The sequence below is a fragment of the Melozone crissalis genome, unplaced genomic scaffold (assembly GCF_028551555.1).
Source record: "Melozone crissalis strain CALT ecotype California unplaced genomic scaffold, PUWL_Pcris_2 ptg000036l_1, whole genome shotgun sequence".
Lineage (NCBI taxonomy): Eukaryota > Metazoa > Chordata > Aves > Passeriformes > Passerellidae > Melozone > Melozone crissalis.
The window spans coordinates 7,038,374-7,063,951 of NW_026535814.1; the positions used below are offsets into that span (position 1 = coordinate 7,038,374).

General features: G+C 47.3%; 1 protein-coding gene across 1 annotated transcript in view; it reads left to right on the plus strand.

Annotated features, from left to right (window-relative positions):
• Positions 1-25,578, plus strand: part of LOC128941467 (serine/threonine-protein kinase PAK 3-like) — a gene marked incomplete at its 5' end in the record, with an annotated part of 67,261 nt that overhangs the window by 21,900 nt on the left and 19,783 nt on the right. Inside the window, one exon of the mRNA XM_054283244.1 lies at positions 15,866-15,918. Within this exon, the coding sequence (XP_054139219.1) occupies positions 15,866-15,918 (53 nt within the window). The remainder of the gene's footprint in view (positions 1-15,865; positions 15,919-25,578) is intronic.

The following is a 25,578-nucleotide window of genomic DNA, read 5'->3' on the forward strand; positions in this document are numbered from 1 at the left end:
GGTTCAGATTCTCGGAGGCTTTAGATTTTAGATCTCTAGACAATGCTTCCAGGAATCTAAACAACCTTCAGAAACCAAACTTTTGTCCTTTTTTCCTCTTTTTACTCATGTGCACCAGAAACATTCAGTGCACTCATGTGCACCAGAAACATTCAGTGAATGGATTCCACTCTAATCCATTTCCAAGCTGAATCTCCCAGCTGCGTTCACACTGGTGGTTCGTGTGTCTCTTCTGCACAGTGCAATTTTAAAATCTTCGTTCCTTTCTATCTCTACCCTTCTTTTTCTGTTTTAGCTTGCAAATGCATGCAGATGTATCAGAAATTATACACTTCATTTCTAATGCATCACTTCCTGTCTAGTAATTTCATTTTATCCTGTTCTGATGTTATGCTAGCCTTATATGTTTTATTCTTAGTGCACTCCTGTTTTCTTGAATGTGGAAGTTTACGATGCAATGTTCTCATTCACCTGCTCTCATGAAACCCTTCATTAACATTAGCACAAGTAACTGTGTGGTTCCCTATGGCTTTGTAGAACACTTGGGAAACTCAAGTCCTGCTTAGCTACAAAATACATACATGGTGCTTGTTAATTCCCCTAAGAGCTTAAGTTAATGGTTAAACAACTGCAGCTTATTCATTTCACAGAAACTGGGAGAAAAGACATTGCAAACATTGAGGAATGCAGTGCAAGGTTGATGGGCATCCGTCAGTTATCCAGACAGACTGATCTCACTGGCAAAATTCCCTCTTTTCTAAAGGTTCTAGTTTGCTTTGGCTTGACTTTGTATGACTGCAAGTCACATTTCCCTTGATTTAGGGAAGTATCTTGGCAGGTATTCTTGGTAATACATCTTGCTAATTCTGCCCTTGGAGGAATTACTCAGTTCTGCAGTCCTTATTACACGCCCTGCTCTAAAAGACTTTTATGCTATTTTCCCTCTCTCTGTGTTTTCACACTTGTTCAACAAGGTTTGCTTTCTAAGGATATTAATCACAATATCCCAAAGGATTAAAAAATGCTTAGCTATTTTTTCCCTATGTATTTACAAAAGAAAAAAAAAATCTGTAAACCAGTAAACATGCTGGATGTAAAATGCAAATAGAAATAAACTTGAGAGTTCTCCCAAAAAACTTTAGAAAAAACCCCATGTATTCTATAAAACCCAGGTTATTCATCAACAGTATACAAAAATGGGCATGTTCTAGAAGAGAAAAACGGTTCTGCACAGAATTCTATGCTTTCAAGCTTTTTGCCCTTCGGGGGCAGTGCCATTCTCTGAACTGTAATGCTCTGAGCACGTTCTGCTCACCACGGCAGCTTTCTGCTCTCCCCCATGTTATGTTTGCCCAATTATCCCATCATAAAAAAAAAATTTAAGGTAGCAACAATTTGAATTGAATAGTTTAGAAAATACATAAATAAGGGATAATTTGGTTGGAATAATAGCGCATAAGCAAGAGATACCGCGGGGTACGGAGTGCAGAGTTCAATGACCCTTGCCACTTCACGTACAAGCTTGCCAAGTAAAAGTCACCCCTTATATGCCATGTGTCAATGCCATCTCCTCCTATTTTCGGTTCGTCACTTTTCTGTCTCCGCCCTCATTACCACCCTCATCACGCATGCGCCACCACTCGGTTTGGTGGTCGCACAAGTCTTTGGGGGTTGTCACTGATGAAGGCCCTGCAGTCTTCTTCGTTGTCCTTTAATTCACCTTTGGGTTACACATGCGCACCAAGCCAGTACAGTGTAAGCCAAGACTAACATATCACTGCATCTACACATCAAAGCAATAAGTCCCTTATAATTAGCATTTTCTCGGACCCAACCAGGTTCTTGGTCATTTTTAGCAACTGTATCTTTGGCTTCTTTCCTGTGGTCCTTGAGAACATATGTTGAGAAGGGGTGGGGGGGTGGGGGGATGGGTGGAGCCCCTCCTTTCCCTCTCTTCTTTGGCATTACAACTTTTAACTATTAACTATTTTATTATTCTCAAATATTATTACGGTGTCAATATTGATTACTGTTTCAATTTTTATCAGCATGAATCATACCTATTTATCACAAATCCCCCATTTCTCTTTTTGATCATTATGATTAGTGCTGGATTTAAAAGGCTGTGCCCTGACATCTTTTGTATTTTTCAGAATTTTGGTTTCCTCGTTGTCTCTTTTCAGCTTCAAACTTTTCTAGCATTTCTATTACTGCTTCTAGTCTTTCACACTGTCTTTCAAGTTTAGTTAGCTTTTTTTTTTGGTCTATTTCAATCTTTTTAGGTCCTTGTTCTTTAACAGCCGTTGATTTAGCTTTTAATACCATTATAGATCTTGGTTTTCCTTTGTTTGCTGATTCTGAATCTGGAGACATTGTTGTAATCTGCATCTTTTGAAGCACTGAGTGAATTAGCCTAATAAAACACAAAATCATACAAGGCAGAAATAGAAGTCCCAGAATTGAGCATAACAACATGAACTCTAACTTTTTCCACCAAACATTTCCAAAGAGGTTACTCCACCAATCTGCTTTCAAGATTGAATTCCACTTCTGTACTGGCACATGAGCCACCCTTTTAATTTTCTCTGCAAGTTCTGTGATAGCTTCCCCATAATCATCAATTTCTACACAGCACTTAAATTCATTAAATTTCCCACAAACTCCTCCTTCTTCTGCCAACAGATAGTCTAGGCCGATCCTGTTTTGGTACACAAACGCCCGCATTTGTGTATATTGCCTGGCCAACATTTTTAAGGCACCAGAGGTGTGATTTGACACCACCTCCACTACTGCTTGGAGCCTTATGAATCTATTCAACAGGTAAATTGGGGTCCTATATCCCCATGACCCATCCTGAGCCCATGTTGCTGGGTCATAATTTGCTATAATTTGTTCTGCAGGCCATTCGTCCTCCTCCCATTTTTGATTCCCTCCTGCTGTTGGAAAATTTAAATTCAAATTTCCTTTATTCCACTGTAGGGTTTCATACAGTGGCCTAGCACATTGCTCCTGGACCCCAGTAAAACAAAGAAGAAGGATTGTATTACTCCCAAAGTACAGGTTCCTCCCCATTTTTGAGGCAGCTCATTGTATGTTCGTTGCCCACAAATCCAATATATCCCATCTGAGGCTTTCCATTTCTCATCAGTTTTCTCTGGTCGTTCCCAGTAAGACCTCAAGTTGTCGATGGATTGGTAGGAGTTAGCTCCAGGACTTTTGTACCAGCATAAATTAATCTGTTCATCCCATTCACAATTTATTTCTTTTATTGGTCCCCAATATCCAATGGGGTTTTCTGATCGCCAAATTTTTGAACAATTATCTATATTAACCACCAGTGTGGATTTACAAGGAGTTTGCCCTACTATTTTATTAAATTTCTTTTCTTCTCAAGTAATACAAATAATTCCAATTATTTGATGACTTAAAATCCATCCTTCAGGTCTCTTCAATGTTCCAGAAATTTGGGTGTGGTTCCACTTTAAAAATTGCTCTGGAGCTAAGCTCTCACCTTTCCACGGCCATCTTTCAGCCATTTTTAGACCTCCACAAATCCCACATTTGGATAATTCCAATTCCGTAGCAATCTCTTGCATCAATCCCACAAACAGATTCTTATTCGAGGCTGGCAAATCCCAATCTTTGTAATACTGTTTTATCTGTTTATACAATTCAGCCAATTCTGTTGACTCTTTTCTCCTGTTCTTTCCTCTATTTTCCTTTGTTTCTTTTTCTTCTTTTATTTTTTTTCTTTCCATTTTTCTCTTAGTGCCTGATTTCCCATGCCTATACTTGGATCTTTTCCATTATCATTTCTTTTGAAATAAACAGATCTTTCATATTGAGGACAAATTTGATCACCATGGGGATAAGGAACTTGGCCATTACATCCCAAATTTTTCTCTACCCAATACATCTTTCCCTCCTTAATACAAACATGTATAACACTGCTGCGATTGTAGCAGGCAGAACTAACATATGGGTGTGTTACAAACACAGATTCCATCTTGTCCTTAATACATACAGGGTGATTGTAATAATCACAAATGTTGAAATTGCTGGGACTTGGTTTTTGCCTTGTTTGCTTTTTCATTGCCGAAACTCTGTCCAGCGTGGCTCTCTGGCTTTGGCCAACTGCCCAGGGTACCAGAATGATCACAGTGAAAATAATCCTCAGGAAATCTACCTTTCTACCTTTCTCAAGGCCCCTTGGGTTGCAACCAAGGGCCAAGATGCCAGTCTTCTCGGTAGCAAAGCTAATATCCCGGGATCTAGTCACTGGTGCTTTTAGTTTCCTTGGTACCCATAGCTCCACAGAGTTGGCTTGTCTCCTTTTAAATGCCATTTCCCAGTTCTAGCTGGTTAAGAAGAAATAATTAAAATGAAAAATAATTTAAATGAAAAGAACAGGGAAAAAGATTAAGCCAGAATACCATAAACCTGTATTTTCCAAAATTTCAGGGATGTGCCAACCACAATAAGATTTTTCTAATTTATTTTCTGCTTCAAGGGCAGGGAGTTCATTAAGTCGCCACCTCCAATAGGCAAACTTGCAGCACCAATATGCCCCTGCAATGTGCCTATTATGTGGTATATAAACTTCTTCTCCACAACAACTATCAATTTTGAGACACTGGTCTATAATATTATGAGTTGCTCCTTCTCCTATTTGTGTTACAGCCAATACAGCAAGAACCAATTGATCTAAGTTCCCTATTAATCCAGTAGCTGCTGGAAGGGTCCCGTCTCCCAGTCTCAAAGGTATCCAAAAAAATCACTAGCAATGCATTCTATAATTAGCTGGCTAAATACATAACCATAGCAAAGCAAGCAAATCAATTGTCTCTCCTTCTCTTCTCTTTTACTCTCCACTATGAGTTAAAACAAAGTGTGCAAACAATACATATCTGTGGATGACACCCTAAACCATGTTTACCGCACTCCCAACATTTTACTTGTCTCTGAGCTCTTTTAACAACAGGTGTTATCAATCTCAGTTTCTAAAATTGCAGTTCTGTAATCAATTCTAATAATGTTGCTGGTGGGTGATCCTGGAGGAGATCTTTGATCTTTTTAGGCTATTCCCACCGATTCAGAAAGTCTTTTATTCTTTTTCCACCGGCGTTCTTCTGCCTCTGAGCTCAAGGGAATTGCAGTCTGCAGCCACTCCAGGATGCCTAGTTCCTTCTTAATAAATCAGGGATAATATAAATCAACTTAAATCCCACCATATTATCCCATTCTTGGAATTACATGTTCCAACAATATTTTAGTTACTGTTTGAACTGTAGCCCGAGCTGCTGGAAATGCTTCAACTCACTGGGTTAACTGATCTATTATAACTAACAAATATTTCACCAACCCACTTTAAGCAAGTCTACAAAATCAACCTGGGTCTTTTGAAATAGCCTGTAGGCTGTTTTGCATCCTCCAGAGGGAGGGCTCTTTAATACCTTTTTTTATTTACCTTTTAACAGGTGAGACACCCCTGGGTAATTTGCTTTCCAATTTCAAATATCCTCATACACCCATAAAATTTTAAAAAGTAATCACAAAAGGGTCTTGTTTCCCAGTATGTCCGTCTATACAAGTTATCTAAAATCTAATGTGCCACTGCTTTTGGCATCATAATCCTGCCATCAGGAAAAACTCACTTTCCCTCCTTAAATGTTGCTCTTAATTTAGCTGCCAGTTCTGCTAGTGGAAGGGAAAGTGCCTCCTGCTGAATTTCTATTTTTTTTGCAAGGTTATAATTTCAGTATCTTCCTTTCTTAAGGTCGCTCTTTTTGCTTCTTCATCAGCCAAATTATTTCTCTGGCTTTAATATCCCTCCCTCTCTGGTGTTCCTTTACATGAACTACTGTTATTTTCTTTGAGCCTTTTTAAAGCTTCAAATATCTAAATTATCAATCCCCCGTGTATTAACCCTTTCCTTTGAGTGTTTATAAGTCCCCTTTCTTTCCAAATTTTTCTAAAAGTATGTACCACACTAAAAGCATATTTGGAGTCTGTATAAATAGTCCCTTCTTGCCCTTTTAGTATTAATAATGCACGGAGTAATGCATAAAATTCACAGGCTTGTGCTGACCAGGAGGGACTAAGGGGACCAGACTCCTTCACCCTAAACTTTTTCCCACTTCACCTGAATGCCAACCCGTGTCATTAATTTCTAGATTATCTTCTTCAGTTGAAGAATAAATTTTAAGTTTTCTTTCACAGGGTTTTATCTGTAAATTTAAGGCTATTATTAGATCTCCTCCTAACATATTATTTTCGGCTTCTGGTATCAACAATAAATCATTTACTCCAAATTTGTCATCTGTTTCAATTTGCGCTCCTTTTATTACAGGAACAGGGAAAGCCTCTCCTGTAATTCCGATTACTGAAACTCGCTCACTACTTATCTCACATCCCTGGGGTAATTTTGTCACTGTCGACTGAGAAACTCCTGTATTGACTAAAAATACGACTTCTTCACTCTGAGGACCTACTCTTAGCTTTATTATCAAGGCCTCTTCTGGGTGTAATTTGGTCCTCTTTGTTAAACAAAGCTCTTGCCCTCTCTTGATTCCCCTGAGAAGTTTTCTCATCTTGCTGTTTCTTTCTGCAATTTTTTTGCAGGTGCCCCTTGTTATGACAATAAAAACAGGTGGGTCCCCCACCCTTCAAAGTGGGGCAAGAATTTTTTAAGTGTCTTTTCTTGTGGCGGGAAAAATGCACAGGTCTTGTGTTCCTAAAAACAGATCCTGACATCCGCTGCTTGTTTTTCCCTGCAGATTTTTCTGTATTCAAAGCTGCCTGCATTTCTAGAACTGCTGCCACCAAAATTCTGGCATCTGCTTTCTGCTTTTTCTTATTTCTCTTTACAAACACCCTTTGTGCTTCTCTCAGTAACTCTTGAAGTCCCCTATCCTGCCAATCTTTTAATTTTTCCAGCCTTTTCCTGATGTCACTGCAAGATCCGGTCACAAACTGAATTTTTAACAGAACCTGCCCTACTGCAGTATTAATATCTATACCTGAATATAATTGCAAGTCTCTTTTTAATCTTTTTAACCATTCTGCCGGTGACTCATATTTTTTCTGATGCTCACTCAAAACTTTTCCTATATTATGTCCTTTAGGCACTGCCCTCTGAATTTCTTGATTTTCTTCCCTTCGGGATTTCCAGGATTTCCATTCATCCCAAAACCGTATTATCATCCCCAGTAGGCTGTCCTGAGGAATGCTCCCCCCCTGAGAACCCCCCTCACAGTTCCCAGATACCTCAAACCACTGCGAATTTTTCACACAATCCGCAGCCCCTGGGTCAAGGAACTTTTCCCCTGACCTGTTTCTAGCGGCAACAAACTAAGAAATCCCCGGTACTAGGAGAGTCTTAGTTTCCCACACTCACCTCATGGCTCAACTTCCTCACTTACTACTCTGCCACACTGCCTTTTCAATCTACCTGTTCCACTCCTATGTCTCCCTCTGCAATCTACTTGTTCCACTCCTCTCTCCCTCTTTCTCAATCTATTAGTCCTGTCCTCTCACCATCTAATCACATACTAAATTGCCTGCTACCAACCCCTCCAAGGAAATTTAACCTATTCTTTCACTCTCTCAGTTTCCCTACTGAGTAAATCCCTCCTGCCCAAGGACCTTCCCACAGGTGCCTGGACCAGGGATCTCCTCCTTCCCCCTGGGTCAAATCCTCCCGGGGTCCCCACTCATTCACTTTTCTTTCACTTCCCTCCTTTTCCAGCCGGTCTCCTCACGGAGATGGAGCCCCCATCTCAGACACTCCACACACACTCACACATGCATACGGCCGCCCCCCGACCCAAAACCCCGTGATACTCACAGCCTCCTTTTCTCACGAGGGTCTTCATGCACAAAGCAGTTTTCTATGTATACTCTCTCTCCTATAAGCCAGCACTTTGATGGGAGCCTCTCCTGCGCACTTCCAATAACTAATTCGCTTATGTGTTATTGTAAAAAAAACTCTCTTTTCCCAAGGGAGAGTGGTCTAGCCTTGGGACCAGTTAAAAGTCTGGTGGGGAGCTCCTTCCCAGAAGCTATCCACCTCCCCGGAGTTAAAAGAGTTCCCGAGTTTTGGCACCAAAATTGTTATGTTTGCCCAATTATCCCATCATAAAAAAAAAAACCCCAAACAATATTTAAGGTAGCAACAATTTGAATTGAGTAGTTTAGAAAATATATAAATAAGGGATAATTTGGTTGGAATAATAGCGCATAAGCAAGAGATACCGCAGGGTACGGAGTGCAGAGTTCAATGACCCTTGCCACTTCACGTACAAGCTTGCCAAGTAAAAGTCACCCCTTATATGCCATGTGTCAATGCCATCTCCTCCTATTTTCGGTTCGTCACTTTTCTGTCTCCGCCCTCATTACCACCCTCATCACGCATGCGCCACCACTCGGTTTGGTGGTCGCACAAGTCTTTGGGGGTTGTCACTGATGAAGGCCCTGCAGTCTTCTTCGTTGTCCTTTAATTCACCTTTGGGTTACACATGCGCACCAAGCCAGTACAGTGTAAGTCAAGACTAACATATCACTGCATCTACACATCAAAGCAATAAGTCCCTTATAATTAGCATTTTCTCGGACCCAACCAGGTTCTTGGTCATTTTTAGCAACTGTATCTTTGGCTTCTTTCCTGTGGTCCTTGAGAACATATGTTGAGAAGGGGTGGGGGGGTGGGGGGATGGGGGGGTGGGGGGATGGGTGGGGCCTCTCCTTTCCCTCTCTTCTTTGGCATTACAACTTTTAACTATTAACTATTTTATTATTCTCAAATATTAATTACTGTATCAATATTGATTACTGTTTCCATTTTTATCAGCACAAATCATACCTATTCATCACACCCGGTACAGATCATCCTCCCAGCAAAGGGGCAGTGCAGCCACCACAACTCGCAGCACCTTCCCACACAGCAAGAGCCTGAAGGGGACAGATGGCTTTCACCAGCTGCTGCGGGTTCTAATAGTGCCACCTCTCGGCTGCTGAAAGCCTGAATTTCTGTGCTGCAGTGTGTTAGTTTCTGAGTCAAATGTTCAGTTAGCTTGCGGTATGTTCTAGTGTCCTCCGAGTTATTACACTTAGTCTCTCCCCTGTGTTATGCCCTCCTACCCAAGTGTCCCTCAAGGAATCCCCTCCCTCCTCACCAGATTTTTCCCTGGCTGTCAAGACAACCCGGCCCCTTTGGCCCATCCATCAGCCCAAACTTTACCCTTTGTTCCAGAAAGTTCCCTGTCCCTCACCCCAAAATCTAATCCCTATCCCAACCCTCTCTCCTCCCCTTGCTCTGATTTGTTGTAGCCCTCGAAACCACACCCCAAGAGTCGCTTATTGGTTTACTATGTGGTGTCCACTCCCCGTTTTTGAAAGATTTTAAAAGCCCGTGCAGAAGGGTGCTGGGGTTTGTTTTAACTTTTGTTATCCTTTGGGGAATTTGTCCTGCAGATCTTCCCTTGCTTTTTCTGATAAATTAGCTGCACTTTACCCTGCAGAAGAGCTTCTTCTACCTCTTTCCCTCGGTGCTCCAGGGGTCTCTACTTCTAGGTAGCTGGCCTAGAGGTTCTGGCTCAGGCAAAATACTAACCTAACCAGTTCCTCATTCTTGCCATTGTCCCTGGAGCATCACAGAGCTAGCCAGGGCTCCAGAGAGCAGTGACAGTGACCCATGCCCTGGCATGTCACAGTCCCCAGAGCCACACCTGCCAGGCCACAAGCCCCAGCCCTGGTCCCCACTGCCGGCCTCAGCGGCTCCTGGGCATCCTCGCCCTCAGTGCAAAGGCAGCCCCAGGAGCCCCCCAGGGCGCTCTGGATCCAGGCTGCAGACAACTGAATGCCAGCACTGAAGGGGACATGGATGGGGCCTGCAGCTGGATCTTCCAATGCTCACCAGCCTTGACTGCCCTCTGAGTGAACCCAAACCTCACCTGCAGTGTCTTGGGCACATTTACCTTTCTCACCTATCCTGAGCCGTGGTGTTCCCACATCAGACACCAGCCCTTTGCAGGGAGCTCCCACCTGCTCTGCTACCCTGGCCTTACTTTCTGTTTTGCTGCAATGAAGTTAAGGGATACACTCATGAGAATCTGAGCACAACATTTGCTTTTCAGGAGCCCTTAGGCAAAAAACCTCCGCTGCTCACTAGTTTTTGCACAGAAAAGGAGATCCTAACAAAGCATAAGGCACAGGAAGGGCTCTGGCATAAGAATTCCTGAGCCAGAATGGGTGGGCAGGACTCCACCCATTGTTGTTGCCAGTGGCTTTGCTGATATTTTAGAGCCAGTTCTGAACAGGGCCTGCTGTTGACAGGGTAGGAAAATTTGAAGAAATAAAGGTGCAAGAGACAACCGAGAAAAAACCCCCAAAAAAGGGGTAAAACACTTAGAAATACAGAGCACAGCAGAAGTCCTTGGAGATGGTTCAATAGAAAATGCCACCAGCAGTGAGCAGAACCCGAGGCTGTTCACTGCCAGCACAGGGGCTCCTCAGTCCCCGGCTGGTTTGTGTCTGATCCCTGCTGGGCTCCCTCTGCCCCTTCAGCAGATGCAGCCCTGCCTGGAAAGGGCTCCATGCTCTGGTGTTCCCAGCTTGCTCCAGGCTACATTCTTAGCAGCACTGAAAGAAGAGGTGAAACAAAGAGCCTTTTTCTGTGCTGCCTGCAAACTCTTCTCCTTCAGTGCCACTGCCAGAGATCATCCCTCTGTCAGCTTGGCACTGTGCCTGCTGTATCCTCGTTCCTTGTCCCTTCTATCAGCTCCTGCACATCAGCACTCACTGTCCCACATCAAGAACAGAGAGCTGTGTCAGAAGAGCAAAGATTTAATTTTCGTGGCCTTTTGAACAGACAAAAGAAGTATGAGTCCAAATAACTTTGTTCCTGATCTCCTTTTAGATAACTCTTTTCTGCTTTAATGCAAAGGGTTTCTTTCCCACATGGATGGAATGATCCGTAATTGGCAGTTGCTTCAGGCTGTCAGGCACATGGGAGTTTTCTCTTGTCTCTGATGAGGATTTGGTGAATTTTCCATTGGTCACTTGGTGGTGTCACCATGGGCTGAGCTCAGCAGCCGACTCTGCTGTCCCCAGGGGGACGCCAAGCCTCTCAGGGCTGGAATTCGGGGTTGGGCGGGTTCGGAGCGCCCGGAGCCTGGGCCCATGAGTAGCTGCTGCTGGCACTGGCTGTGCTCAGCCCGCTGTGCCGAGCAGCCGCAGCCATGGAGACACGGGCGGGAGCTGTGGCCGAGGCCGGCAGGCGGCCCGGGCCGGCTCGCAGCTGCGAGGACGCCGGCAGCCTGTGCCCTGAGGCCGAGGCTGTGGCGGGCGCTCTGCGGGCAGGGCTTTTCCGAGCCGGCTGCAATGTGCTGCCCCCCGTGTGGGCCCGGCTGCGGCAGAGGCAGGCGGGAGCGCGGTGGGGCCGGCAGCAGCGGGCAGAGGCCGCAGAGGGCAGCAGCCCAGCCGGGCCCGCTGCGGAGCGGCACGGAGCTGCCGGGCAGCCCTCGGCCGTGTCTGTGCGCACAGGACAGGAGCAGAGGCCGGAGCAGAGGCAGGAGCCGCGGCAGGAGCCGGCCACAGCGGCAGCTCGCTGTGCCTGGAGCCGCGGCCGCAGCTCTCCCCTGCCGGCCACAGCAGCAGCCGCTCGCCTCCGAGGCTCCGGCGCTTCCCGAAGATGAGGGGCCCGGCCCCCAGCACGCCCTGGAGCCCCGCAGCGAGAGGAGCCGGCGGCGCCGCAAAGAGCAGCGCAGAGGGCGCAGCTTGAGGAGGAGGACATGAGGCTGGCTCAGGGCCGCGCTGTGGCAACTCTGCCCTCTCGGCCTTCGCCTTGAGCCCTTTGCTCCTTTTCTTTGAGCCCTGATCCCCGTCCTTGGCCAAGGGCCCCCACAGCCCTTTCCAGGGCTGCAGGGAAAGCTCCCTCAGTGACAGAATCACAGAATCATTTGCTTGGAAGACAGATGCTTTTAAGATGATGGAGTCCAACCCATGCCCTAACACCTCAACTAAAGCACGGCACCGAGTGCCACATCCAGTCTTCTTTCAAAGGCTTGCAGGGATGGTGAGTCCACCAGCTCCATGGAGGGGTCACATCACAATACTCTGTACCTATTAGTGCCCGTTGTGGGAGGTGCTGTCTTTTAGTACAAGGCAGAGGATCAAGTTTCTAAATTGCCAGCACTTGGTGTGTCTGCCTGAGGATGCTGAGTGCTGGAGTCCTGCAGGACGTAGCCTTTTCCTGCAGGCAGTGACAGAAATTGGGCTATGACATGTCATGTTGGGTTTCTGTCTCGCCTCCAGCCAAAGAGATTGCATTTAGGGATCTAAATCCAAGTGGCAGGAACCCAAATGCTCTTGAGTCACAGCTGCAGGCCTGAATGCACACAGGATGTTTGGGCTGCCCATTCCTCCTTTGATTTTTCCTGCAAATGCCACTGCCTTTTCTGCCTCAACTAGAAATACCACAGCTGTGCCAAAACCAGCCAGTGGGTGGTATTCCAAGGGCAGTGTGCTCTTGGGAGGATGAATGAAGAAGAGCCTTCTTCACTTTTGAACCATTCAGAAGAAGCCATAAATGTGTCTTGGCACCAGTAAAAAAAAATAATTGGTAATTCAGGAAGAAATGTTGAGTTTTCTGAAAGGGTTAGAATGGGGTCTTCCAAATAATCTTCCAAATCAGTTGATATTTCAGAAACTTTCTTTAATTATTTAATTAATCCTAATCTATAATCCTATAAAACTCTTCAACAATCCTACTCTAGAATCCTACTCTACAATTCTACTCAAAATTGGCTATGGAGATAATATCTTGACATGATATGTTCTTGTCTCCTACTTCTTCTGAACTGAGTTGGTGAGTGGTGCCAGGATGGATGCTGGCTTGGCTGTTGTTACAAATGGATGCTGTCCACCGGGAAAAAAACCCAAAAAAAACAAAGAACAGTGAACCATGACTTTGCAAGCTCAGTGCTTCACAGGCTCAACGAGGATTCCTCTAGTTCCTAGGAAGACCCAGAAAGTAGAACGATGGGACCATCTGTTCCCCAGTTGTCATGTGCAGGACCTTGCCATCACAGGCAAATGTGGCCCAGAATCCCACTCATGTGTTCATTGTGATATCTTGCTGGGATTTTTGCCCTGCCAGTGCTCTAGAAATGGTGCTTTCTGTCCCTGGGGTTTCTTCCTTTCAGGAAACTCCAATGACTCACATAGGTCCTTGCCTTTGCAAGACAGGCTTTTATTTCCACAGGGAGACAGAGCAGTGTCTACCCTTCCATGCCCTGCCCCTTGTGTGCTGGACGGCACCTTCCTTCCCAGCAGGGCCAGCGCAGTGGCACTGGGTCCTGCAGTTCCCTCTCTGCCACACAACCTGGCAGTAACCCTGGCACAGTTCCCGTCTGCCTGAGCGTGCCAGGCAGCAGATGGGGCTGGGACAAGTCCCTCCCAGCTGGCCCTGTTTGCGTGGCAGAAACCTCTAAGGGTGGGCTGGGGGGCACAAACCAGGGCCCCTCAGAGGCTCACAGTGAGTCCCCCACAGCCCCTCCTGCCCACAGCCAAATCTTTGACTGCTCAGCTGGGACTGGCTTCCTTGGGTTCCTGCACCACCATTTCATGTGTCTGTACCCTGCATTGCTCTACTTCAGTTATTTTGCCATTAGATAAAACAGAACACCCAACCAAATTGAAAAAGAGGGCAACAGAAACAGTCAGAGGACAGAGCACCTGTCCTCTCAGGAAATGTGGAGAGAGGTGGAGTTATTCAGTTTTGTGAAGAACAGGCCCCAGCAGACTTCATTGCCACTTTCCAAGACCTCAGAGTGGCGTTGAACAAAGTGGGAGACATCTTTTTTAACAGGGCCAGTTACAACAGGATGTGGGTGAATATTTTTAAATACCATTAGGATCTAACCAGAACTTGTTTACTCGGAGCATGGTGCCGCCCTGGCACAGGTTGCCCCAAGAGCTTGTAGGTGCCCCGTCCCTGGAGCCATTCTGGCTCAGGTGGAGGGCAAAGGGCTCTGAGCAACCTGATCTCTTTAAAGATGTCCCTTCTCATTGCAGGACACTTGCACCAGAGGACCTTTACAGGGCCCTGCCAGCCCAGCCCAGTCTAGGATTCCTCAGTGTTTTCATTTGAAGAGCTCCAAGAGTGGAGGTGAGGAGGAAGGGCGCTCATCTGATCCTTGGACTTGAGTGGAGGAGGAGCCCACCCCTCAGAGCCTGTTTCACCTGCAGCCCCTTCACATTTTACCTGCAGGAGCTCCTTGGCAGACCAGCGCTGCTCCTCGTCTCTCTGCAGGCAGCAGCTCAGGAAGTCATGCAGGCAAGGCGAGAATTGGTTGGGCTGCTGCAACTGTGGGGTCCCTTCTGTGGCTATCAGGCGTTGAGCCTGGAGAAAAAAACAAACATGAGGCTCCACCTGCTGCTTTCACGCTTCTAAGGCTCTCCCACATCCTTTTGTTTACCCTCTGTTCTTCAGTGGTAGTTTCTGCCCTGGCAGAGACCCAGAGATAATTTTCCTTTACCAACCAGAAACCCAAACCCCGATGCAGCCACAGCTTTTCCACCATCCCGCAGATCTTGCCTTGGCAGCTGATTTCATTGACTGACCTAGTTAGTGGGAACTACATCAGCAAAAGCACATTTGCTTCTCTGAGAATTCAAACCGGCTTGAGAGGCTTTTTGGAAAAGGGACTGTGCTATAGAAACTCATTCCAAGGGTTAGTACATGAAAGGCACCTCTGCAGTGCTTGTTGGTGCTTTAAGCGCACGTGCCATAGAACAAAACTCATCAAGCTTTTTGTGCTGTTCTTGAAAACAATGAGAATTGGAAGGAAAGTAAGGAAATCCATCAGTTAATCCCCAGGTAAGGAAACAAATATTTACAATCTCATCTTCAACACAGACACATTAAGATGCCTGCACAAATGTATTGGGATGAAAATGCCTGCTTAGGCAAAAAGGAGCCACCTGCAGCTCTGTCTCTCAGCAGTCTGAAAATTGCAGCTTCCCATTTTGCAGCAAAAGAAAAACTGCCATGGTCAGAAGAAGGAGAGGTGCCATGCCTGTGGTCACCCTCTGCTCATTTGGCTACTCAAGTCAATACATTAATGGTAGGCCCATCCCAGAAAGTGCCAGGAAACAAATGGCAGGCTCTCCACATCACCAGGCTCTGGCTTGGTGACACAGAGAATGTGCCTTTGGCTAGGAGAGAAACACGGTCGCTGAGTGTTTCAGCAGCACTGCAGAAGAAGCAGAAGAGACTCTGTGGCCTTTACACTCTCATGCCAAGGTTTCAGGCATGTTTCCAAAGTGAGAAGAAACTGCACAGTGGGTTAAGTTCCTTTCTAAAGACCACAGCTTTTGAAAGTTTTTGAAAGTTTTAGAAACTTTGTTGGGTTTGGGTTTCCTTCCTTCATTTCTGGAAAGATACAAGCAGTTCCAAGACGCTTGTTTCCTGTTACTGGGGCCATCTCCACAGACAAAAGAACTGGAATCACTTATAACCCAAAGGAAAGTGTTGCCTGAGAATGGAGTTTGTTTGCATGTGTAAGGCTTGAGTTCCCCCACTGATGTATCCAAATTGACAGCAGATGCTGATGTGCTGCAGGCACATTTTTAGGAGGGGACCTTGGTAGAAGTAGTTCCAGCAGATGGCCATGGGATTTTGTCCAATGGCATGCAGGACAAGGGACAGATAAGAAAGACAGTGGGATCAGTGAGTATTTGCCCCTTACCGAGGTATGACTTTGGTCCCAGTAAGGAGGTTCTTTTTCTACCATTTCAATCCCCACAATTCCAAAAGACCATATGTCCACTTTGGGGCCATATGGTTGACCTGTGACCACTTCAGGTGCCATCCACCACGGAGTCCCAGCTACCAAGCACGGTCTGCTCTGCTCAGGGGTGAGCTGAGTAGAGAGGCCAAAATCAGCTGAGGAGAAAGCAAAATATTGGTTTTGTTTGAATTCTGTGCAATTAGGAAAGCAGGCAAAAGAATTCCCCAGTAGAAGTTTGCTGGCATTGGCGACTTTAAAAATCCCCATTTTTTACACTGCCTCCAGCAGTGGCTTTTGTTCTTTGCAGTCTTTAGACTTGTAGCTCCCTCCCTCTGGAAGGGGCACACAGAGAGCAAGGCCACTCTTGACTGCTTGTTCCTTGTCCTGCCTCTGTGCACGTTGCAACTGTGCCCTCAGCTCACAGCGGGTGTCCCTGCACTGCCACCAGCACCATTTTTCGGGAGCTGGCTGTCACTCCAAGCAGCCCCACACCCACATCCCTGGAATGCTGCACCTGACCAAGAATATACTGACTCAGCTTGACAGAACCGTCGGTTCTGAGAAGGATGTTGTCGCTCTTCACATCTCGATGGATCACATGGTTTGAGTGAAGAAAATGCAGTCCTTGCAGGCACTGAGAGAGAAAACAGAAAGAGGAGGGCAAAAAGTGTTGTGGTTTCAGCACACAAGAAAGGCAACAAAGAATCTGAAAGATTCCCTCTGCAGGGGAATGGGCAGTAATGTCAGAACACAGTGCCACTGTGAGGACGAGTTTGCTGCTCCAACACTTGCAGAGCAGGACCTTTCTGAGGAAAGGCATGTCAGCTTTTGAAAGAGCAACAGCACCTGCTCTTTGTCCCCTGCAAACCAGCCGGGATGACTGCTGCTGCAGTGGATATTGCTCAGAAGCAAAGAGCATTTTGGCTGCACTCCTGTCCTTTTTAGCTGAGGACTGAGAGAAACGAGTCTCTCTTTTTTTTCTTTGCTGTTTGTTTCAAATCCTGCCACCAGCACCTTTGCTTTCACCGGAAAGGGATGCAGTGAAGACAGGCAAAAGTTTAGGGAAGCAAGATGGAGAACAGCAAATAAAAATACAAGAGACAGAACGAGAATGCAACAGCAGAAGAGAAGAGTACTGGCACTGAGTACAGGGAGTGCAGGGGCACTGGCAGGCCTTTCACTTGAGATGCTTTTACTTGCCCATAGCATACCAGCAACATAGAAACCAAGCTTGGCACATGAAATCACTCCTGATCTGAGCCCCTGTTTCCTGGACAATCCTGCCCAAGCCCTTGGAAACACAGATGGAATTGCTGACCTCCCGACTGATGGCTGCAATGTGATGTTCAGACAGGCAGGTCTTGTAGATGACATGACTCAGAGCGCCTCCATCCATGTACTCCATAACCAGCCAGAGTTCCTCACCCACAAGGTAGCTGAAGAAAGGAAACAAAGGTGTGGAGATGAACATGCATGGATACATTGCAGTGCCCAGATGGCTGGCACAGAGACTGATTTTGTACAGTCCTTTGAAGAGTTCTCTTGACAGGAAAAAAAGCACGGGGAGATGCAATCCCAGGAGAGAAGGACATCTTCCCCACCTTTCAGCAGTTTGCCAAAAGAATGCCTTTCCATTTGTAAACCAGAGCACCTCATGCTGCAACCAAGCCCAAAAGTGGCTTTCAGCATCAGGACCCTGACCTCTTTATGAGCAGGCTGAGCTCCAAGATGCCCCTCTCCCAGCTAGGGAAGGCTCCAGCCTCTGCAGTCCCCTCCAGCCCTCAGGGACAGGGCAGCTAGCACAACAAGGCTGGCAAAGCCCAAGCATGAGCACTGACAAGCAGTGGGAAGAAGCCACAGCCAGCCTGAGCCCTGTACAAGCTGTTGCCCTCATTCAGGACACAAGAGGATGGGCCTTGAGATCAGCCACACCAAGGTGCGGATCAGTGCCCTTTTTGTCCCAACAGGTGATGGTAGACACAGAATCCCCTGGGCTCTGGTCTCAGCCCCACCAGGTCTTATCTGAGAGCACAGCACTGGCAGCTGTTACGGGCAAGAGGCAGATTCATTGGGTTGTGCTGCAGAATCACAAAGGGCTTGATGTGTTTTCCTAGAGACTGATCTGAGCAGGGCTTGGGCCAATGGCTAGGATTCTAACAGTCATGGGAAAGAGTGGGAATCAGGTATGGAAAAGTGCCATGGATCTGAGGAATATACCATGGCTGGGCTGGAGGCTCTGTCCTGACAAGTGCCTGCAGTACAGTTTTATCTGATCATGCCACTTGGATGTGTCTCTTGGACACATCTTGATAAGCATAAAACTAGATTAAAAAATAGCTTTTTTCTTTCTTTGGGGACACATGGAAAACACCACGTGCTCTCTATTTGTCCTGTAACCTGATGTTCTTTCAAAGTAGTTATTACCGACAAAAAGATAGCATTCTCTTATTGACAAAAAGATAGCATTCTCATAAAAATAAACTGCAGATGTAGTAGTGGTAACTGTAACAGTCACATAAATTACATCAGCAAGACATGTGGGGCAGAAGAGCTCCTTCAGGATGGAGAAAAACAAACTCCACCAAGAAAACTGCACAAAGGAAAAAAAAAAGGCAAAAAGAAAACCAAAACCAAATACCCACAAGAAAAACAACTAAAACAAAAACAAATAAAAAAAAAGATCCCCAACCAAAAAGACAAAACCCCAAAGCCAGTCCATTTCTGTGAAGTTGTTTTGCTCTGATGACTGGTTGGAAGTCAGGAGTCTGAGGAGAATTTAGGAAGCTGAAAATTCTGTGCAGTTTGGCCATGAGCACACAGGACTCGCCTAGATCATTTGCAAAGTCACAGGCTTCTGCTGATCCAAGAACAATCCCTGCTTCAGCCTTTAGCAGAGAGGGAAGCTCAGGCAAACCCAAGCCAGTCCAAGGTGCCCTCAGAGGCAGCAGGAACACCCAGAGCGCTCTCTCGCTGCCTCGGAGCAATGCCAGCACTTCCTCTGGGGAGTCCGAAATGGCCCCGTGACACTCAACTCAGGAGGAGCATTTGGTACAGCTCTGCTGACACCTGCACACAACACACTGTCCCTCAGACAAGCAACACCCCAGACGTACCCAGCATCTCCAGGTACTACTCCTCGGTCTGCTGTTTTGGAGAGTTTAAGGAACTGCCCGAGCTCGAGTTCCCTGGTTTGAGAGAAGAGCTTCCTCGAGGTGATGCTGCTGCGACAGCAGGTTCAGAGCCCATGATGTGCTGGACCTGGAGCACTTCTGGTGGACACTGTTCCTGTGCCTCACTCCTGACTTGGGGTCCTTCATTGCCAGATATTCGCTGGAAGTCTTCACAGGCTGCCTGGTGAGATGTCAGCACTTGCACCTCAAATGAAACAGAACAAAGCAGTCAGACACTACAGCTTGTCCCTGTCAGCCAGGAGTCATTGACTGTGAGGAAAGGCAGAGAACAGATTGACAGGGGATGCAGCTGACATCTTGTTTCAGTCTTCCATCTGGATCACCACGTTCTACTGTAAAAACACCTCAAGAAAGAAGGGGAGAGCAGGAACAGGCCAGCAGGAATCAATTTGGATGACTGCTGGCCAAAAGGCCAAAGGAAAGTTTCATTGTCCAGGGCAGCAGTTAAGACTCCGCACAACAGGAAATGTCCTTCAGAGTGACTGTGATACCCACTACAGCAGGATGGCACTCAGAGGCATGGCCCCACTCCCTGCTGCTCTGCAGTGTCAAAGGCAAGAAGGGCAGAAACCACCAGTTTGGTGACTGCATCCCTCTTTTACTCACTTGGTCTTCTAGAGCCTGAGGGAGGCAATTAAGTTTCTCTCTGACGCTTTTCATTTCTTCCTCCAGCCTCTTCTCTCTTGCCTTGTTGGTAGCCTCAGAGTCCTGCAGCTCTGCCTGCACGTGTCCCTTGATAGACTGGAAACAAGAAGGGAGAGGGCATTTCATGAGTGGAGTGGCTGCCACTCTTTCATTCACCTGGTTTTGTTGATCGCCCCTCTGCTGATGGAGATTCTCCTCTTGAATTCTTCCCATGTCTTCCTTGTTCCTCCTCTTCACTGTCATGATGGCACTCTGAGCTTGGGGCAGCTCTGCTTGTGGCTCTGCCTTGATGTTCTGCGCACACAAATGCAGAGCAAGTGACTGGGAGCTGCCATCAGGCTCAGCTTTTTCCTCTTGCAGCCTCAAAATCACATTTATGCAGCCACTTCTTTCTGCTTCCCTCCTCACATCTGCTTCCAATGTAACCCTCCTGTCCCAGGGCTGATCTCTGCAGATTCCAAGGCTCTGTGCTTCCAGTGCCTGTGGGATTCCTGGCCTCCTCAGTCCCAAGAGCTCTGGTTTATGCCCCTCTTCCTGCCCTTTCTTCTGTCACCTGGCCAGTCAGGCTTACCTGGCCATTCTCCTGTGCCTCTTCCACCTGCTGCCTGAGCTGCCCTTCCTACTCTCGGGCTGGGAACGGCTCTCCCTGAGTCTGGCATGGCATCTCTGATGAAGCAGTCTGCTCCTGCTCTCCCTCTAGAAGCACCTGCACAGAAAGCAGGAGAAGATGGGTTTCAACTTTCCATATGACATTTGTGGGCCAAGACTCAAAGACTGCTGGGCTCACACGTTCCCAAAGCACTGTGCTGCTGCTCTGCTGGGTCATTCTCTGTTTGAGTGGAGGCACAGATTCCAAAGTGACCCTGGCCCTACAATCAGGGGCCATCTAGAAACGAAGCTCCAACAGCCTCTCAGGCAGCTGACAGGGAAGGTGTGGCATTTCTCAAGGGTCTGGTGAGGGCCTCCCTCTGCTTCTGCGATGTCCTGTTTCTCTTTCAGTAGTGACTGACACCCCGCCCTGTCCCACAGCTCCTGCCTGGCTCTGCAGGTGGCTTCCTGGGTGAGCTCACTCCTTGTGAGAGACACTTCTGGGGTTCTCTTCAGGCCGGCACCAGCATTCCTGCCTTCCTGACATGCACGCCCTTGTAAGAAATCCTGGTCGTTAAGGAGATGAGGATGTATGCAAAGATCCCTAATGGATATCAAAGAAACTCTCCGGCCACCTCAGTATATGGAGGATGACCAAGGTGTTTCTTTCCCCTCTTTTGTCACCTGAGAATTCTGACCAGCATTTTGGCCCACGCAGCTCCCCAGCCACAAAGGTGCCCATTTCCCTTCAGATACAGCAGGCACCATTGCAAGATGGCCTTCCTCTTCCGAGCAACAAAAGACAGCAGTCAAGGACTTGCAGCTTCACCCCCACTCCAGGCTGCAAGGCACTTGCCAAAGCTGCAGACTGCACCAAATTATGCACCAAGAGAAACTGGCCGCTTCTCCTTTTGGCCTCACTAGAAGGCTTCGCAACTCCACACTTTGTTTCTTTGGCTGCGCGGGACAGGGATGGCCTGCCACAGCTGCATGGACCACACAATTCTCCTGCTGCAGCTTATCAAAAGCCAAAAGACAGCTGGCCCACATTAGATAGTACAAGTGAAGAACTACTCCAAGAAAGTGCAGACCGCTTGCACAAGCCAAACACACCATTCCTAAAAGGGGAAACAAACAAACCAAAGTCTGGCACCTCCAGCACTCCCTCCTTTGCCCTTGGCCATAGCAGCACAGAAGCCAAGAGATAGAGCTTCCCTGAGCCAAGCAGCCAGATGCTCTCCCAGAGGCACCAGCCCTTTGCTGCCTCAATGGGACAGGTCAGAGGCCAAGTTCTGTGGTCGCTGCCTGGAGGAAATCCCGAGTTCCTGGCAGGACTCCAGCACCCAGCATCCTCAGCCTGCAACAGCAAAGGGCTGGCTGCTCCAAAACTTGCAGCTCTGCCTTGCACTAAAGACAGCACCACACAACTGGCACTTACAGCATCAGAATATCCAGGATCCGGTGTGAGCACTGATGGAGGCTGGCGGTCATCCACCTCAGTTTTCTCCTCTTTGGCTTCTTCTCCAGGAGCAGCGGGAGCCAGGGGAGAGACGGCTCTTGGTTCTGTCATCTGTGGCAGGAGACAAGCACGAGGGAGAGGCCATTTCCTATCATGTAGAACCTCATTTCTTTTTACATCTACCATCACATCCTCTAAGGAAAAATCATAACATTTCACAGCGACAGAGGGCTTCTAAGTCACAGCCATCAAATTAATACGGGCCAATTCAACAGAGCTCTTAGATGGATATGAAGTGGTTTCTCCTGCCTGGCTGCTATCAGCAAGCAAGGTTGTCTCGGCAAAACGGAGCTTTTAGCACTTGAAAGCGCTGACGTGGAAACGTAGGAATGCCACAGCAACGCCTTTGCTACTGCTGCTGCAGATGTGGAAAACCAAAACAGGATCAGAATCCCATCCAGGGCTGGGAAACGTGCAGAAGAATCTTTGCTTGCTGGAAAAACAGGAAAAGGAACAGGCCTTCTCCTCCTAGCAAAACAAGTAGCCAACAAACGACAAGATGGAAGTGTCACCCGCTCCAGTGTCTAAAGCCCTTGGATGCAGTGAGGAGATGTTTGGCACTGAAACAGCCCTTGTGCTGAGCACCGTCATGCAGGGATTGATGGAAGTCTGCCTGAAGGTGCCTCAAGTGCCTCCCATTGTCCAGGCTAAAGCTCCCTCAGCACCTCCTCCCTGGCCTTGTGCTGCACCCCCTTGCCCAGCTCCCCTGTCCTTCTGTGCACACGCTGCAGCCCCTCCATGACTCTCTGCTTCCCAGGGCCCACAAGTGCACACAGCACTCCAGCTGTGGCCGCAGCGCTGCCCAGCACAGGGCCACGCTCACTGCCCCGCTCCTGCTGCCCCGCTGCTGCTGACACAGGCCACCATGCCCTTGGCCTTCTTGGCCCCGTGGCCACACGCTGCCTCATCTTCAGCTGCTCAAGGCCGCCAGCCCTGCGTCCTTTTGGCCCACGCTACTCCCCAGCCACAAAGGTGCCCATTTCCCTTCAGATACAGCAGGCACCTTTGCAAGATGGCCTTCCTGTTCTTCAATCGCATCTTTTATATATAGATATATTTGTACATCATAGATGATTTAGTAGGAATAGAATTCTAAGGTCCCCTTACTTAATTTCAATGGTGTAATTCCACTGTACAGGAATTTGCTCTTTGTGAAATACTCCACCCTATATGCTGTGGGAGACAACCTTCTCTGTGCAAAACTGGATTTGTAGTTCTTCAAAGCTCTGAGATGGAAATTAATAAATTACCACTTATGCCTCTGATTTTTTTCTTGCAGGCATGAAAATGGATTTTCTTTCAGCCTTCCTAGCTGGCCCTCTATATTCTACTGCCACTGGCCAAGCTCGCAGCTTCCTCTACAATGCTTTAACACCAGGAACATTAAATGTTCCTTTCTCACTCACCTCATGATCAGCTCCACTGAACACAGGCCTCAGGTGACCTGCAGTGGGCAGGGAAAATGAACCAGATGCTGTGAGAAAATATCCTGGGCTGCTGAATCTCACAGAACAAGTCAACCCAAACAGAGATGATTTCCCATTTCGCAGCATCCCTCCAGGACACACATTTCATTCACATAGCCAGCAAGAGGTCAGGTCAATATTCTTGGTTGTGCCTACACTTTGGCCTGTTTTGCCAGTAAATGACTACAAACATCACCAAGAAAATGCAGATTTTTCTTTAACACTCAATGTTCCTGTTCTACTTAACACATAAACAGCTGCTAAAATCCTCTCCTTGGTGTAGTTTTTTCTTAAAAATCAGTTGCATGCACCAATTCTCATGAACTTGCTGCATGCCCAGAAAAGCTCCCCCAAAATCCCCCTGAGCTCTGGCAGTTCTGTTGTGAAACAGCAGAGCAGCAGCTCCAGGGTTCTGGAGCAGACTTTCACTGCTTTGGAGTTTGCATTTCATTGCCAAGGGTAGATCACGATTTTAGCCCTCAGTAAAAGGTCAAGTTAGACAGTCAGATCCTTTCAAGAAAAACTGTTGAAAGAAAGAAGCTTTCCCTGAATTCTGGGAACAATTGTAGAGTTTCAAGAAGGCCTTCCAAGATGGTCTGTCAGTCTACATTTTCAAAAGTTCCTGCTTGTCCCAGCAAACTGAGGAAATGACAGACTCTGCTGCCACAAACTCTCCTGTGGAGGGAATTGAAGCCCTGCATGTTCCCTTGCAAATGCTGCCCCTGTGGCTACAGACACCCCCTTTTTAGCTGAACGACTTGACAGGAGCTTTACCAAACCAGTGGCATCCTAATGCTCTTTCTCTTTCAAAATCAGACACTCAGTCACTAAGAGCGAGCAGGAAGACGTACAAAAGCCAGGTTAGGATACACCCTAACCTAAGCAGAAGAGAAACCTCTACTTAGGTGCAAAATTCGTAAAGTAACAGATGGAATATGTAACGCCATATGCAGCAAAAGCTGCAGTGGCCAGATGGTTAATTATTGGCATTTCTGCAATTTCTTTAAAAACTAAAAATTCAAGCCTCTTGTCAGTGGGCAGCTGCCTACTGACAAATGCTACGACCAGGAGGGTTCTCCTGATCTGACAAAGGCCTATGGCTGCTCTGACACGCAGGCCTTCCCCGCGCCAAGGCAGCCTCCTGATGTCACTACGACAATGTGGCAATCATGCCTTGACATCACAAAGGGACAGCTCTGTGTTGTCTGTGAGTTTATGCAAAGCAATAACCAACCTTCTCTAGAGCAAACACAAAATAGCCTGGGAAGTTCTCCTCTGTCACAAAGCAGCACAAATTCCCCTCATGGGCCAAACCCTGTTGTTCAGGGGATCCAAGAGGAACTCCACGAGTGCCCCAAGCACCTACAGCCTGTACGCCCCAAGAGAGCCCTCAGATGGGACACAAGTAAAGGAACCCAGACCAAGAGAATGGCCCACAGCATTGCACATCTGAGAAATTACTCTCATTTTTAACATTTAAAGGTATATTACACATTAATAAAGGAATGAAATAAGGAAAAATTGCAGCATTGAGAGTCTCCATGACTAGCAGGCATGTGCTCATCTACAAAAAGGATGCTCTGCCTATTATACCCTTAGCCCCTCCAAAAGTTTTGTCAGTCAACTCTTTCTCTGCAGTCCACTAGTGGAGATTACTTTCTTGCATCTTGACTGGAGATCAGGTGTTGTTACACACTGCCTGCTGGTCACAAGCCAGCCCTCCCCAAATGCCCTGACTACCAAGGCGATTACAAGGGGGACTAGAAAGACGACTGTGGGAGGATATATTACAAATTCATCAGTACACATTTGAACATCCACATAAAATCTACGTCTTAATTGTCAGAGCCAACTATTGCATTACTCGTCTAGAACACACAGAACAAGGAGAGATGGCGCTGTTGGCATCACAGCTGAAATGCTTCCTAACAAATCTGCCCACATATTTGCATATTTATTGGACATGCCCAGGGCTCCGGGGCATGTACATCTCTGCCTTTCTTCCCCTTTGGGAGCAGTCCAACTGGCAGCATCTGCCCGCCAGCAGCAGCTGCTCCAAGCTGGGAATGCCACTGGCAGTGCTGATTTCCAGAGGCTTCTGTGTCCCAGGGGAAGCCAAGGCAGGAGCGGGTTGAACGGTGCTGGCGCTGCTGCTGCTCTGTGCCAGAGAGCCCCGGCTGGGCAGGGCACGGTGCCCACTGCGCTGCGGGCTCCTTCTCCTGCCAGAGCTGGGCACACCTGGGAACAAGGCATGGCAACTTGTGGGCAGCCCAAGGGGTTTCTGGGGCTGCTCTGCTCTGCACACACCCAGGTCACCTGCAGCACTGAATTTTAAACCTCAAACAGGTAAGCCAGAGGGAAAAAGCTAGAAAAGATTT